Raw genomic sequence first — 17,539 nt, forward strand, 5'->3', positions numbered from 1 at the left:
CCGGTGTCAGCAGAGAGCACTGTGGACAAGACAAAAAAAATTCAAAAAGAAAATTATTTCCTCTGTAGCATACAGCTGCTAAAAAGTACTGGAGGGGTAAAGATTTTTTTTAATAGAAGTCATTTACAAATCTGTTTAACTTTCTGGCACCAGATGATAAAAAAATAAAAAAAAATGTTTTCCACCGTAGTACCCCTCTAATCTTTCTTTTCACTTGCATTCATCCCTTGTTGACTTATATCGCTGTATGACAGTGTTTCCCAACAAGGATGCCTCCAGTTGTTGCAAAACTACAAGTCCCAGCATGCCCGGCCATCCAATGGCTGTCCAGGCATGCTGGGAGTTGTAGTTTTGCAACAGCTGGAGGCTCCCTGGTTGAAAAACACTGCTGTAAGATCTAGGCGATCAGCTGATGAATGAACATTTACTGCCCTGTGTATATGGGCCTTAAAGTGTATCTGTCAATAGTTTTGATTGTTAGGGGTCTCAGTGCTGAGGCCCCCACTGGTTGGTAGAAAGTAGTGCACCTCACACCCTGGCTGGCAGCAATCTCCATCTCTGGAAGGTCTTATAGACTTATAATGGGGCAACAGATCACTACAAGCCGGGGTGCGAAGCAGGCTTTTCTGTGCTTCTTCCTGCTCGTTCCTCGGATTGGTGGGGGTCTCAGAACTAAAGTATATAACCAGCTTTAGGGCAGGAGATAAAAGTGACCACCAGATATCAGGGGCATTGTCCAGGTGTGGTGGGACAGGACGGATTACCCAGGACTACTGAATCCATAATATTAGCAGAATTTTATTAGAATAAGGAAAGGTGGTGCCGAGCTGACTCATTCTGGAGCGCCGTGCCGGCAGCCTACTCACTCTGCAGATTATCATCCCCCAGCTCCCAGCTCCTAGACTGCTCCCCGTCCTGTAAGAGAAGATCTGTCACAGTCCTGTAGGACATTGTCATATATATATATATATATATATATATATATATATATATATATATACACATACACGTAGATAATTTCTATACACACATATAGCCATAGCTATCTACTATATATATATACAAGCAGGAGAATACAGCAGCAAACTGCTAGCATAAATATACATATAAAACATGAAATGCTATATTGATACAATGAAAAATGAAAAATTGAGGTGCTTCGCTCACCATTTCCCCAAATAGTTTGGACCATCCCACCACGATAAAGTGACCTCATTGGGACGGACCCTACACTGTGAATGTGCCTCTGTGCAGTCAGTTACCAGGCTTGTAAGGTCTGAGACGTCCAGCACCTTACAAGACGGGTGGGGTGCAGGAACCAACATGGAGGCAGCCACTCCCCCCATATGTATAACACAAAAAAGGATAAGTTGGCCAGCACACACGGATACCAAACTTTTGCATAGACCTGGCTTTTTTTTTATTTTTTTATCTAATATATATATATATTAGGGATCGGCCGATAATCACGATTTTGGGCATTATTGGTATCGGCAATTACCTTGCCGATAAGCCGATAATGCCCCGTCCGCACCGCGACCGCCCCCAACCCGCCGAACCACGACTGCCCCCCGACCCACCGCACCGCGTCGCACCCCCCACCGTAGTGCTGGGCGGTATATCGGTATGAACCGGATACCGGTTTTTTTCTCCCACGGTATGGATTTTTTCCCATACCGCTATACTGGTCGGGCCCCTCCACCATCCTCCGAGTCAATAAAAAAAATGGCGGTGGTCCGGGCCATCCATCCTTCCTGTAGTGTCCGGCGGCATTCCGGGTGGAGGGTGAACCGGTCCGGGCTGTCCTTCTTCTCCAGGGGTCCACTTCTCCACTCCGGGCAGGCTCCGGCCTAGTACGCTGCATAGACGCCGCTATGCCAAGACGTCAGATGCGTCGATGCGTCTATGCAGGCGTCTATGCAGCGTTACTAGGCCGGAGCCTGCCCGGAGTGGAGAAGAGGACCCCTGGAGAAGAACAGCTCGGACCGGTTCCCCTTCCACCCGGAATGCCGCCGGACACTACAGGAAGGATGGATGGCCCGGACCACCCTCCCCGGACGGTCCCTTCAGCAACTGGGAAGGTGAGTCAGGGTTCTGGGGTGGACAGGGGTCTGTATAATATACTATACCTACAGTAGGCCCTCCAGCTGTTGCAAAACTACAACTCCCAGCATGCCCGGACAGCCAACGGCTGTCCGGGCATGCTGGGAGTAGTAGTTTTGCAACAGTTGGAGGAACCCCTAGGCGCGGTGCGGCGTGGTGCGGCGCGGTGGGGGGAGCGGTGGCGGTGATAGGTCTCAGGACCCCCGGACAGGCAGGTGGAGAGAAGCGGGTGGAGGCGGCGGCCTATGGCACCGCAAAAGCCACTGCAGTGCATTGATTTAAAGCGCCAGCTTTAAATCAATGATCTGCAGCGGTGTCGCGGGGGGATAAATAGCCAATAACTTATACCGGAATATCGGTATAAGTTATCGGCTATCGGCCCTAACCTCCACCGATTATCGGTATCGGCCCAAAAAAAACGATATCGATCGATCCCTAATATATATATTATATATATATATATATATATATATATATATATATATACACACACACATAAAAATTATGTCGTTCTCAAGGAAAAGTGTTGTGTGGATTTTATGTGGAAATGTATGAGAAATGAATGAATTACGTGTGTGTGAATTCATTCATTTCCACATAAAATCCACACAACACTTTTCCTTGAGAACGACACAATTTTTATGTATTTATTTCATTTCTGTCAATCACTTCGGTTTTTAACACTACCAAGAGCAACCATTGGGGGTCTGCTCTGTGCCAGTTTCTCGGACAACAAAGGCAGATTGAGCACACTCACCTCTCCTTTTGTTACATATATATATATATATATATATATATATATATATATTTACATACATGCACACACATATAGCTATATATCTATCTATATATACGTAGATAATTTATATACACACATATAGCTATATCTATATATTTACATACATACACACTCATATAGCTATATGTCTATATATATATACATATACGTAGATAATTTACATACACACATATAGCTATACCTATCTATCTATATATTTACATACATGCACACACATATAGCTATATATCTATCTATATATACACATATACGTAGATAATTTACATACACACATATAGCTATATCTATCTATATCTATATATTTACATACATACACAGTCATATAGCTATATATCTGTCTATATACACACATATACGTAGATAATTTATATACACACATATAGCTATACCTATCTATCTATATCTATTTACATACATGCACACACATATAGCTATATATCTGTCTATATATACACATATACGTAGATAATTTATATACACACATATAGCTATACCTATCTATATCTATATATTTACATACATGCACACACATATAGCTATATATCTGTCTATATATACACATATACGTAGATAATTTATATACACACATATAGCTATACCTATCTATCTATATCTATATATTTACATAAATGCACACACATATAGCTATATATCTGTCTATATATACGTAGATAATTTATATACACACATATAGCTATATCTATCTATATCTATATATTTACATACATACACAGTCTGTGTGTTACAGACACCAGCTAGCTGTAGATCACCTGCTGCATGTGGTCCTGTCCATCCTGGGCCTCGCTCACCTGTCCTGTGCGGAGGCCATTGGCCTGTGGTTCTTGGTTTTTTAGTGATGCTATTTCCTTATCATGTCGTTCTTGAAGAGCTGAAACACAAAGATCGAGAAATTGCAATTTTAAAATAAACCTTTAGACATGAACCCACCGACCACAGATTAGTACTTTCAAGTCTTTAAGCTAAATCCTACTGTTGTACGGTATCTTTTTTTTGGGAAAAAATTGTTGAAAGCCAATGGGGCTGCCAATACACCTTTGCCATTAATATTGTCATTCAACTCCCTTAGGCAACTGAATGGGCAAATCTACCTAATTCTGCATTGTTATTAAAGCTCTGTGCTGAGGTCCCCACCAATCGTGAGCTATAGCCGGGCGTGAAGGGCGGAGGAGTGGTAATACTACTCATCCCGTCTGATGGCAGGTCAATGCTTCATTTATTATAATGGCGCAGTCGCCAGGATATAAAGAAGAAGATCCCAGCCAGGACTGCTCCGCGCCCTACATGCGTGCGTAATATAGTGCCAACATTCAAATGCTAAGTCAGTGTTTCCCAAACCAAGGTGCCTCCAGCAGTTGCAAAACTACAACTCCCAGCATGCCAACGGCATGCTGGGAGTTGTAGCTTTGCAACAGCTGGAGGCACCCTGATTGGGAAACACTGTTAGGCCCCTTTCACACTACAGGTATCATCCTGCTTTTTTACTGCCGCTATTTTACAATAACGGATGGAAAAAAACGGATGTAATAACTGGTAATAACGGATGATAACTGATGACCATCATCCGTCATTTTTTCTTAAAAAACCTGATGTTATTCCTCCGTTATTACCACTTACATGCGTTTTTTTTTTTTTTTTAATCAGGTTTTTAATCAGCTTTTTTTGTAAAGCTGTACTGAGCATGCTCAGTACAAAAAACGGATGTTAAAAAACCTGACAATAACTGATGATAACAGATGATAACAGATGTTTGTTTTCTTTGAACATCCGGTTCCCATAGACTTCAATGTTAAATTTTAACGTCGTTTTTTTCACCATATTTTTTTGCCGGACCAAAAATTAGTGCATGCGCCGTCTTTTGTGCCATCAAAAATAACTGACATTAGTAAAAAAAAACGGACATGCCTGATGCAAAAGGATGGTCAAAAAAATCCCATTGACATGAATGGGATTTTTTTTTATGGACTTTTTGTCGGGAGTAATAACGGAGGTTTTTTACAGGATGATACCTGTAGTGTGAAAGGGGCAATATAAGTAATAATAGGGGCACAGGGGAAACATAATAGCCTGAGTCCACATAGGACTGCCGCAGATCCTGTTCTCCTCTGTGCGGTTCCATTGTATTCTCTGTGCTCCCGACAATCGGCTGGTTCCAGGACCTTTGCTACTCAGCCAATCAGTGTGTCATGTGTCGGCCAGTGATTGGCTGACCAGGAAGGTCCTGTAAGTCTTATAAGACGTCCGACTGCATGGAGGAGAACGGGATCTGCAGCAGATCTATGGAGAACCTGAGCCACGCCCCAGCACAAGAATCATGGGGGAGATGTGGACATGAAGTGGGGGAAATGTATGGACATGAGGAGAGGTCACAAGGGAGGTGACGAGATATTGGGGGATTTACATAATATGGGGGTATAGATGTGAAATGGGGAATTTGGACATGAAATTGGGGGGATATCACCATTTGTTTATTATATTGCAATCACATAACAAAATCCTAATATTTACCTCCATAATCACAATCACACATTTTCCCAAAATTGTGCAGCCCTAATCCCAGGACTCACCAAGATAGATGCAATGAAGTTAAATGGTTACTCCGCTACCCAGCGTCCAGAACATTGAGTTCCGAACACCGTGTGCGGGATTTCGTGTTCAGGCCCGCCTCCTCGTGACGTCATGTCCCGCCCCCTCAATTCAAGTCTATGGGAGGGGGCGTGATGCCCGTCGCGCCCCCTTCCCATAGACTTTCATTGAGGGGGCGGGCGGTGACTTCACGAGAGGGCCGGTGTGAACACGGATGCCCGCACACAGCGTTTGCAACTCAATGTTCCAGACGCTGCGGAGGGGAGTAACCCATTAAAGGGGTACTCCGCAGCTCAGCGTTTGGAATAAACTGTTCCGAACGCTGGAGCTGGGAGCTCGTGAAGTCATAGCCCCACCCCCTCAATGCAAGTCTATGGGAGGGGCGGGATGTGACGGCATGAGGGGGCGGGGCTCTGACTTCACGAGCTCCCGGCGCCGGCTCCAGCGTTCAGAACAGATTGTCCCAAACACTGGGCAGCAGAGTACCCCTTTAACATTTATTCATCTCATAACCCGTATTATGACCTGATATAAATAAATGCCAACTTCACTGCATCCATCTTTGCGAGTGCTGGGATCTTCTTTATATCAATGCTTTGGATGTGACACCACCATGTGCACTGTCACCACTGCAGAGTGCTGACACTTATCTACCATGACTCCTAGATAACGCTAGGCGAAACACGTCGGAGTGTGAGGTGGGGGAACATCTGGACAGCAGCTCCTGGTGATATTGGTCAGTATACCTGTAATAACCCTTTGTATGTATAATATAGAGCCCTTTTTCGAGCACTTATAGGTGCACCTAATTATGCACTTTGTTATGAATTTAGATCATTGAAAGGGTCACGTTAATGACTATTTACTTTTTTGTAGTTACATTAATTGTTTACATAGGCACATGGCACTTAATCATGTCCAACTTTTCTTTACTTTTCATGTATTGTTCATAAGAGCTGCAGTCACACGCTAGGTAATGATTTCGATGTTCCCCCAGCACCCCATTTTTTTATGTTGTTTTGTGTGCACATTGTATTTTATTGGGTTGTTGTTGTTGTAATGAATTTTGGGTAATTTTCAATAAAGATTTAATTGTTGATTATACATAATAGTGTGTCATATTCATTGGAAAGTCTTTGTAGGTTATACTTATCTACCAAGACCTGCAATCAGCCAGGTTGAGCCCTGAGCCAGGGAGTGAAGCGCACTACTACTGTATACTTCACCCAGCTATTTCTTGAGATCGGTGGGGGTCTCAGGAGTAAGACCCCCAACTGAGAATTTTTTTTTTTTTTTTTTAATAATACCAATATTGCTTTAAAGCTAAGAGTCTTACAGCCAATAGTCCTCTGTAGTGCAGTGTTCTCGGCTTGAAGTCTCCTCAGCTCGCCCTCTGCAGCCCCGGGGACGCCGTCCTGAGCTGGATTACCTTCCTTCAGCTGCCGGTTTTCGATTTCCAGTTGCTCAATTTGGGAACATAGCTGTGTACACAGACATGAGTGAGCACAAAAGTGACGATTAAAGGGGTAGTCCAGTGGTGAAAAACGTATCCCCTATCCTAAGGATAGGGGATAAGTTTGAGATCACGGGGGGTCCGACCGCTGGGGCCCCCTGCGATCTCTCTGTACGGGGCCCCGGCTCTCGGCCCAGATAGCGGGTGTCGACCCCCGCACGAAGCGGGGGACGACACGCCCCCTCAATACATCTCAATGGCAGAGCCGGAGATTGCCGAAGGCAGCGCTTCGGCTCCGCCATAGAGTTATATTGAGGGGGCGTGTCGGCCGCCGCCTCGTGCGGAGGTCAACACGCCCCCTTCCCGCGGGCTGTCGGGGCTCTGTACAGGAGATCGCAGGGGGCCCCAGCGGTCTGACCCCCCGCGATCTGCAACTTATCCCCTATCCTTAGGATAGAGGATAAGTTGCTCACCACTGAGTCACCACTGGACTACTCCTTTAAACCCCCAACCCTGACACCCTGTCCTCTATGTCAGCTTACCTTGGACAGCTCCTGCATCAATGTGCTGTTCTGCAGTCTGAAGTCATCCTCCTGACTGTGGAGTTTTCCTTGGAGCATTTCATTCTCGCCCAACAACGCCTCCACCTCCTATAGAAACAGCATGAGAATAACTCACACTTGGCCATCAGGTATTGCCACGCTGCCAAACTCTACTCCCCCTCTACCATGAGCAACCTGCCAATATAGGCCCAAATTACCAATGTTTTTGCCGGTGCCCTGTGATCACCCCTCCCCGCCCGAGTGCCTCATGTTGTCAGACACTTGTCCTGCTTGTACATCATAAAAAATAATTATATAGTAGGGAGAAGCTGCGCTGCAAAAAAATGAAGTCTGATGACTGCATTGCTATAGTCACATGTAGAGATGAGCGAATTTACAGTAAATTCGATTCGTCACGAACTTCTCGGCTCGGCAGTTGATGACTTTTCCTGCATAAATTAGTTCAGCTTTCAGGTGCTCCGGTGGGCTGGAAAAGGTGGATACAGTCCTAGGAGACTCTTTCCTAGGACTGTATCCACCTTTTCCAGCCCACTGGAGCACCGGAAAGCTGAACTAATTTGACGCAGGATAAGTCATCAACTGCCGAGCCGAGAAGTCCGTGACAAATCGAATTTACTATAAGTTCGCTCATCTCTAGTCACATGCTTAAAGTATAAGAGATAGGTCAGGTATCTACACACCTTAAGTATGCAGTACTCCCAGTCTAAGTCAATAAAGCAAAAAATGGGGAGTGAAATAAAACGTAACTTTTACTAGTTAAACACTAAAACTACATAATATATAGTGAGCGTATATATGGGTAAAGAATTACCCTCCAAAAGACGCAAGTAAAGACTCCTGTTAAAGTCAAAATAGTGTCTCAATGCTTACAGATACGGTCACTATCTCTGTCTACACGTCTCCAAAACGTAGCCCGACGCGTTTCTGACATAGGTCAAATGTCTTCCTCAGGGGCAAAAGAGGAGACCGTGACTCTCAAAATATTTACATATACTTATTTTAGCAAAGAGAAATCATGATATAAATATTTGAGCAATATAGTCAAATGCTATCTGTCAGCTGAAACTGAAGATTTTGGCAATCATACGTGTATGGGGGCTCCCCATGGGTTTGGTAAAAGAATTGGAGGTGTTGTTCTTTAACCTGTCCAATCCTTTGTTCTTAAAGGAGTACACCGGCGCAAGAACACATCCCCTATCTCCTGCATGGCACCCCAGAAGCCCCTAGCAACAGGGCGTGTCGAAGCGGCGGTCAACACACCCCATCCATGTATCTCTATGGAACAGTCAGAGATACAGCGTTTGGGTATCTCCACCTCTCCCAAAGAGATAGAGGGTAAGTGTCAGCCGCCGCTTCATTCGGTCGACACACCCAATTCCTGGGGACTGCTGAAGTGCAGATGATCGTGGGGGTCCCAGTGGTCGGACCCATTGCGATCAGACATCATTCGGATAGGGTATAGGTGTTCCTGCACTGGAGTATTCCTTAAAGGGGTACTCCGGTAGAAAACTTTATTTTTTTAAACAACTGGTGCCATAAAGTTAGAACAGATTTGTAAATTACGTCTATTAAAAAATCTTAATCCTTACAGTACTTATTAGCTGCTGAATACTACAGAGGAAATTCTTTTCTTTTTGGAACACAGAGCTCTCTGCTGACATCACGAGCACAGTGCTCTCTGCTGGCATCTCTGCCCATTTTAAGGAACTGTCCAGAGTAGGAGAAAATCTCCATAGCAAACATATGCTCCTCTGGACAGTTCCTAAAATGGACAGAGGTGTCAGCAGAGAGCACTGTGGTCATGATGTCAGCAGAGAGCTCTGTGTTCCAAAAAGAAAATAATTTCCTCTGTACTATTCAGCAGCTAATAAGTGCTGGAAGGATTAAGATTTTTTTTTTAACAGAAGTCATTTACTGGCACCAGTTGATTTAAAGAAAAAAAAAGTTTTCTGCCGGAGTACCCCTTTAAGGGTCTATTCCAGTGGTCTCCAGCCTGCGGACCTCCAGATGTTGCAAAACTACAACTCCCAGCATGCCCGGACAGCCAACGGCTGTCCGGGCATGCTGGGAGTTGTAGTTTTGCAACATCTGGAGGTCCGCAGGTTGTAGACCACTGGTCTATTCACACGTAAATTATTCTGCGCAGATTTGATGCGGAGGATTTCAGTCAGTTTGCATTGAAATCTGCAGCAGAAAATCCTGCGCATCAAATCTGCACAGAATACTGTACGTGTGAATAGACCCTTAAGGAATATAAGCTACTGCCAGTCATCTGCCAGTGTCTTATTCCCCTCTTCACATGGAGGACACATACATGCATGCTCAGCTGAGCCAAGTGTGCACACACATACATGGGCAGGTATAAAGAGACCATTGCTGGCCAAACGAGCATCTGGACAATAGCTATTTAAAGTGTAAGGCCAGTTCATAGGCCAGAATTGCAGAACAGAAAGGCTTGTGCACCATATAGACTGTATGTATAACAAGGAGGCATTCTCTTCGTTTAGAGGAACACCAGCACAGACGGGGATTCTTTACTGTAAGAGCAGTGAGACTATGGAACTCTTTCCCGGAGAAGGTGGTCATGTGAACTCTGTAGAAGAGTTCAAAAGGGGTCTGGATGCATTTTTGGATAATAATAACATCGCTGGTTATGTATATTAGATTTATAGGGACAGAACGTTGATCCAGGGATTTATTCTGATGTTATATTTGGAGTCGGGAAGGAATTTTTACCTCTAGTATGAGGGTTTTTTGCCTCCTCTGGATGAACTCAGTAGGGACTCATTAGGGTTATAGGTTGAACTGTATGGACTCTGGTCTTTTTTCAATCTTATGAACTATGTTACTATGTTACTATGTATCTTACCTGGGCTTTCTTGCTTTTGCTCAGGGCCTGTGAAGAAACCAGAAAAGTTAAAGGGGTATTCCAGGAAACAACTTTTTATATATATATCTCAACTGGCTCCAGAAAGTTAAACAGATTTGTAAATTACTTCTATTAAAAAATCTTAATCCTTTCAATAATTATTAGCTGCTGAAGTTGAGTTGTTGTTTTCTGTCTGGCAACAGTGCTCTCTGCTGACATCTCTGCTTGTCTCGGGAACCGCCCAGTTTAGAAGAGGTTTGCTATGGGGATTTGCTTCTAAACTGGGCAGTTCCCGAGACAGGTGTCATCAGAGAGCACTTAGACAGAAAAGAACAACTCAACTTCGGAAGCTCATAAGTACTGCAAGTATGAAGAATTTTTAATAGAAGTAATTTACAAATCTGCTTAAAGAAGAAGTATCATGGACCAAGTCCCAAATTTTTTTTCTATCATGTGAAAGTGCATCAGCTCACCATTCTGACAATCTGCTCCTCATGTATCTCACCCTCTCCCTTCTCCTGCAATCCCCTCTGAAAGATCGGTACTTCCTGGTCCATGGAGGTCCCTGACTTCCTGTCTCCCATAATGCCTTTCAGTTCATCACAGAAGTAGCCCAGCCTAGACCAGTGCTTCCTAACCAGGGTGCCTCCAGCTGTTGTGAAACTACAACTCCCAGCATTCCTGGGAGTTTTAGTTTTGCAACAGCTGAAGGCACCCTGGTTGGGATACACTGACCTAGACACTGATCACTTTCCTAACAGCAGGCTCAGTGTTTCCCCTCCCCCTGCTTCTATTCTCAGGACATCGTTCTTTCAGACTGACCTGATGTCAGATTGTGATCATTGCAGGGGAAAGCAGGGATCTCCCCCTCCCCCTCTGCTTCTTCTCGGGACATCGTTCTTGCTCTTATAAACACTGAGCTGGCTGTCAGATGCTTCCCTGCCGAGGAGATGAAGACGCTTGCTCAGCTCACTGGGGCTACTATGATTGGCTGAAGCTGCACATGGGAGGTGCCCTGGCCGTGCACAGAGCGTGGCTGAGCTGCAGGCAGCACACAGAAATATGGGAAATTGTGACATCACGGCCCCCAGCATAATGCAGCTCAATGGGGGGTCGCAAGTCATCAGAACAGGGAGCTGCTGAACTTCCTCTCTGAACAAAGAAGCTAGAAAAACAGGTTTTACTTACAAGATGGGTAAAGTCAGTGATTTACAAAGTGATAGAACTTTTGCTTCTGCATTTAAAACACAATACTTTTTCTACATGGGACTTCTTTAACTTTCTGGAGCCAGTTGATATATAAAAAAAAAAAGTTTTTTCCTGGATAACACCTTTAAGTGAATTACTATTAAACAAGAGATACTCAACACCACCAAGACAACATATACAATATCAGTAGGAAACGCATCCCAACAGATCACCCTAGGAAAGCGACAACCTACATTGTATTATGATTTAGGTTACGTATAGTTTAAAAAGTTTTTTTTATATATATATATTTTTTTTTTAAATCAACTGGTGCCAGAAAGTTAAACATATTTCTAAATGACTTCTATTTAAAAATCTTAATCCTTCCAGTACTTATCAGCTGCTGTATGCTACAGAGGATGTTCTTTTCTTTTTGAATTTAACTTTCTGTCTGACCACAGTGCTCTCTGCTGACACCTCTGTCCATTTTAGGAACTGTCCAGGGGTAGGAGCAAATCCCCATAGCAAACATCTCCTACTCTGGACACTTCCTGACATGGACAGAGGTGTCAGCAGAGAGCACTGTGGTCAGACAGAAAGGAAATTCAAAAAGCAGAGAATTTCCTGTGCAACATACAGCAGCTGATAAGTCCTGGAAGGATTAAGATTTTTTTTTTTTTTTTTGTAATAGAAGTAATTTATAAATCTGTTTAACTTTCTGGCACCAGTTGATTTAAAAAAGAAATGTTTTCGAGAGGAGTACCCCTTTAAACGACCTCTCAATGTAAAACTAGCGCATTATCTATTGCCTAGTGCAGGGTCTGGGGGTGCGGAGACTGACACAGGGTTACGAAGAACATTAAAAATGTCACAAACTAAGTACATCGCAAAGAGTGTGCCTCCAGCTGTTTCAAAACTACAACTCCCAGCGTGCCCGGACAGCCGTTGGCTGTTCGGGCATGCTGGGAATTGTAGTTTTGCAACAGTAGGTGGCGCCCTGGTTGGGAAACACTGCTCTAAATGGTATCTATAGGTCTCTGTCTGCCTAATTCCCTTTGTAATCTCCCCAAATTCCCATCATAGGCGGAATCACCCACATTTACAAACACCAACCTTCTGGGCCTTCTGAAACTCCTTCTCCAGTGACCCATGTTTCTGGCGGAGAGATGTAAGATCTGGAAATAGAATATACAAAAAGGAATTACACAATATACTACTAGATTATCCTTCTAAGCCAGTATTTCCCAACCAGGGTGCCTTCAGCTGTTGCAAAACTACAACTCCCAGCATGCCCGGACAGATTTGCTAATGATTTCTATAAAAAAATCTTTACCCTTCCAGTACTTCTTAGCAGCTGTATGCTACAGGAGAAATTCTTTTCTTTTGGAATTTCTTTTTTGTCTTGTCCACAGCGCTCTCTGCTGACACCTGATGCCCGTATCAGGAACTGTCCAGAGCAGGAGAAAAATCCCCATAGCAAACCTATGCTGCTCTGGACAGTTCCTGACATGGACAGAGGTGTCAGCAGAGAGCACTGTGGACAAGACAAAAAAGAAATTCAAAAAGAAAAGAATTTCCTCTGTAGCATACAGCTGCTAATAAGTACTGAAAGGGTAAACATTTTTTAATAAAAGTAATTTACAAATCTGTTTAACTTTCTGGCACCAGTTCATTTAAAAAAAAAAAAAAGTTTGACACCGGAGTACCCCTTTAAAGGGGTTATCCAGGAAAAAACTTATATATATATATATATCAACTGGCTCCAGAAAGTTAAACAGATTTGTAAATTACTTCTATTTAAAAATCTTAATCATTTCAGTACTTATGAGCTTCTGAAGTTTAGGTTGTTCTTTTCTGTCTAAGTGCTCTCTGATGACACGTGTCTCAGAAACCGCCCAGTTTAGAAGAGGTTTGCTATGGGGATTTGCTTCTAAACTGGGCGTTTCCCGAGACACGTGTCATCAGAGATCAAAGAACAACCTTAACTTCAGAAGCTCATAAGTACTGAAAGGATTAAGATTTTTTAATAGAAGTAATTTACAAATCTGTTTAACTTTCTGGAACCAGTTGATATATAAAAAAAAAAGTTTTCCTGGAATACCCCTTTAAGGATAGAGTCCGGTAGCCTTACCTTACGTTATCTCCCATCCTAGTCTGTGTTAGTAATCAGATTTTTCTAAAAGTAAGATGGGTAATCAGAAAGAAACTGGTTGCTAGGAGCGAGGAAGCCCTAGCAACCAGTCTGTCAGATAGGACTCTGTCAGGTGTACAGCTGGACTGTCTCTGTCCTTTTTACATAAAGTCATCCCCAGCGCTTGTTTTAGTAATCAGATCTTAGATTATTCTAAAAGGTTTGGGGGGTAAAGACAAAATTGTTGCTAGGCATAGGGTGCTTGACAACCCCAGTCAGTCTGTTAAAGGGGTACTCCGCTGCTCAGCGTTTGGAACTAACTGTTCCTAACGCTGGAGCCGACGCCGGGAGTTCGTGACATCAAAGCCCCTCATGGCGTCACGTCCCGCCCCCTCAATGCAAGTCTATGGGAGGGGGCGTGACATCCGTCACGCCCCCTCCCATAGACTTGCATTGAGGGGGAGGGGCGTAACATCATGAGGGGGTGGGGCAATGACGTCACGAGGTGCCGGTGCCGGCTCCAGCGTTCGGAACAGTTTGTTCCAAACGCTGAGCAGCGGAGTACCCCTTTAAGTAATTAGAGACAGACTGGTTGCTAGGGACTAGGTGCTTGACAATCTCTAGCAGTGAACCCATTCTATCAGAGAGGACTCAAGTCTTCGGCTAAACTGTCCCTGTGTGGATTAGGGGGAGCCTGTGGTAGTAATCAGATTTGTCTTAAAAGTTATAGATACCTAGCAACCAGTCTGTCTCAGAGAACCTAGCAACCAGTCTGTCTCAGAGAACCTAGCAACCAGTCTGTCTCAGAGAACCTAGCAACCAGTCTGTCTCAGAGAACCTAGCAACCAGTCTGTCTCAGAGAACCTAGCAACCAGTCTGTCTCAGAGAACCTAGCAACCAGTCTGTCTCAGAGAACCTAGCAACCAGTCTGTCTCAGAGAACCTAGCAACCAGTCTGTCTCAGAGAACCTAGCAACCAGTCTGTCTCAGAGAACCTAGCAACCAGTCTGTCTCAGAGAACCTAGCAACCAGTCTGTCTCAGAGAACCTAGCAACCAGTCTGTCAGAGAACCTAGCAACCAGGTGTTAAGCTAAACTGTCCCTGTGTGGATGGAGAATAGGGGGTGAATCAGGATGATGGGGGTCACACACTCACCCTGGTTGTTTTTCCGCAGGTTGTCAGACAGCTGGTAGTTCTGGGTCCGGAGCTCCAGGAGCTGAGCCTGTTATAGATAAAACATCATAGAGATATGTAATACTACAACTCCCAGCATGCCTGACTGTCCAAGCATGCTGGGAGTTTTAGTTTTTGAAACAACAGGGCAGAACGCTAAAGTTAGGATCTGTCTCAATGCTGGAATGGCTGATAAAAGGGAACAATAGAGGGACATTTTGGGTCTGCTGGCCCTTTAAATACAGAACGCATTGACCTCATACATCACGTCCGCTCCAGTCACACGCAAGGACCCCCGCAGGATGCAGAACTAACCACAGCCGTGCGGAGACATGTGACCGGCCGGGAAAATCAGGCCTAGAGGAATGTGGAGAATGTACTGGAGAAAGCTGGGTGACACCCGACTGATACTAGGGATGTGGTCTCCCAACTGTGTACCTCCAGCTGTGGCAAAACTACAACTCCCAGTATGCCCGGTAAGGCAATGGCTGTCTGGGCATGCTGGGAGTGATAGTTGTGTCACAGCTGGAGGTCCACAGTTTGAAGACTATTACACTAGGGAAGGTCACCCAGCTTTCCCACATACCTGAATCATCCCAGACACACCTGTCAGGCATGTCTATCATCCTGGGCACACCTGGCATTCATGTCTATCATCCCGGGCACACCTGTCAGGCATGTCTATCATCCCGGGCACACCTGGCAGGCATGTCTATCATCCCGGGCACACCTGGCAGGCATGTATATTATCCCGGGCACACCTGGCAGGCATGTCTATCATTCTGGGCACACCTGGCAGTCATGTCTATCATCCCGGGCACACCTGGCAGTCATGTCTATCATCCTGGGCACACCTGTCAGGAATGTATATTATCCCAGGCACACCTGGCAGGCATGTCTATCATCCTGAGCACACCTGGCAGTCATGTCTATCATCCCGGGCACACCTGGCAGGCATGTCTATCATCCTGGGCACACCTGGCAGGCATGTCTATCATCCTGGGCACACCTGGCAGGCATGTCTATCATCCTGGGCACACCTGGCAGGCATGTCTATCATCCCGGGCACACCTGGCAGGCATGTCTATCATCCCGGGCACACCTGGCAGGCATGTCTATCATCCCGGGCACACCTGGCAGTCATGTCTATCATTCTGGGCACACCTGGCAGTCATGTCTATCATCCTGGGCACACCTGGCAGCAATGTATATTATCCCGGGCACACCTGGCAGTCATGTCTATCATCCTGGGCACACCTGGCAGGCATGTATATTATCCCGGGCACACCTGGCATTCATGTCTATCATCCCGGGCACACCTGGCAGGCATGTATATTATCCCGGGCACACCTGGCATTCATGTCTATCATCCCGGGCACACCTGGCAGGCATGTCTATCATCCTGGGCACACCTAGTGGGTTTGATGACATCACTGACACCTGGCCCTGACATATGACATCATAGGGACCTTGCACACTACAGGATGACAATGACTGGCAGCACATCAGCTGGCTCTTCTCCCTCCATTCATATCACTGGGTGTACAGACAGATGCCATAAGCCACAGCTGCACCACACTAAAACCTCCCCAGCCGGTCAAACATGACGTCACCATGTTGTTTTTATTCATGACGTCACACGTCAGCCGTCACCTGAACAGGCCTCGGTGCAGCCTCACCTGCATCCGCTGGAACTCGTCCTCAGACAGAGCCTGCGCCATCTTCCTGTCACCCTCCGCGGACACCGGCAATGCACCCCCGCTTCCCTGTTCAATGGTATCGTCCGGCCACCACCATAGAGAGAACCCGACAAGAGACAGGAACTGGGCGCTACCAAGGAGGATGCAGCAGCTGGGATAGAAAGACAGATGGGCGAACGCTCGCCACCTGCTGGCTGTAGGCGGCATTGCAAGATTTATTGTTTATTTATCTTATGTTTATTTTATTCTACTGGTATAAACTGGTCTGAGACATTTTGTTCTTGACCAGAGAGAAAGAGATCTCTGCTGATTTCCTTCAGCTCTCACAGGAATGTTTAGATGTGATAGAACTGCAACGAACTCTCAGCTGTGAGAAGTATAATCCCTTTCCATTTCTTTATTTCTATGTTTTCTATTTTAACTTTTTTTTTATTGTTTGTTGACTGAGCTTTAAGGGTTTATTTGCGGGAAAAATTCTAGGTTTCAATGACTTTCTTTTTTTTCCCAATAAAAATATTGTATCAGGGCTTGCTGGGAGTTGTAGTTTTGCAATATGCGGCTGAGAGTACATGCTGGGAGTTGTATTTGTCCAGGGCATGCTGGGAGTTGTAGTTGGCCAGGGCATGCTGGGAGTTGTATTTGGCCAGGGCATGCTGGGAGTTGTAGTTGGCCAGGGCATGCTGGGAGTTGTAGTTGGCCAGGGCATGCTGGGAGTTGTAGTTGGCCAGGGCATGCTGGGAGTTGTAGTTGGCCAGGGCATGCTGGGAGTTGTCTTTTTGCAACATGCAGCTGTCAGGACATGCTGGGAGTTGTAGTTTGCCAGGGGAATGTCAGGGCATGCTGGGAGTTCTACTTGTTCAACAGCTGGAGAGCCATTTTTATATTTAAAAAAATAAATAACTTTATTTAATTTTATTTAAAATGTTCACTTTGTATCTATTCTCCATAACAAACCCA

General features: G+C 45.0%; 1 protein-coding gene across 3 annotated transcripts in view; it reads right to left on the minus strand.

The window, feature by feature from the left end:
* GRIPAP1 (GRIP1 associated protein 1) overlaps window positions 1-16,747 on the minus strand; it is a 98,996-nt gene extending 82,249 nt beyond the window's left edge. For 2 of the 3 annotated variants that reach the window (XM_056540895.1, XM_056540892.1), the window contains exons 1-8: window positions 16,562-16,747; window positions 14,865-14,931; window positions 12,693-12,754; window positions 10,392-10,418; window positions 7,502-7,609; window positions 6,843-6,987; window positions 3,673-3,791; window positions 867-915 (exon numbers count right to left, since the gene is read on the minus strand). In XM_056540895.1, the coding sequence (XP_056396870.1) occupies window positions 867-915; window positions 3,673-3,791; window positions 6,843-6,987; window positions 7,502-7,609; window positions 10,392-10,418; window positions 12,693-12,754; window positions 14,865-14,931; window positions 16,562-16,603 (619 nt within the window). In that variant the 5' untranslated portion in view covers window positions 16,604-16,747. The remainder of the gene's footprint in view (window positions 1-866; window positions 916-3,672; window positions 3,792-6,842; window positions 6,988-7,501; window positions 7,610-10,391; window positions 10,419-12,692; window positions 12,755-14,864; window positions 14,932-16,561) is intronic. The other variant, XM_056540894.1, reaches the window with a different exon arrangement.
* Window positions 16,748-17,539: the final 792 nt, after the last annotated feature.

The sequence above is a fragment of the Hyla sarda genome, chromosome 9 (genome assembly GCF_029499605.1).
Source record: "Hyla sarda isolate aHylSar1 chromosome 9, aHylSar1.hap1, whole genome shotgun sequence".
Lineage (NCBI taxonomy): Eukaryota > Metazoa > Chordata > Amphibia > Anura > Hylidae > Hyla > Hyla sarda.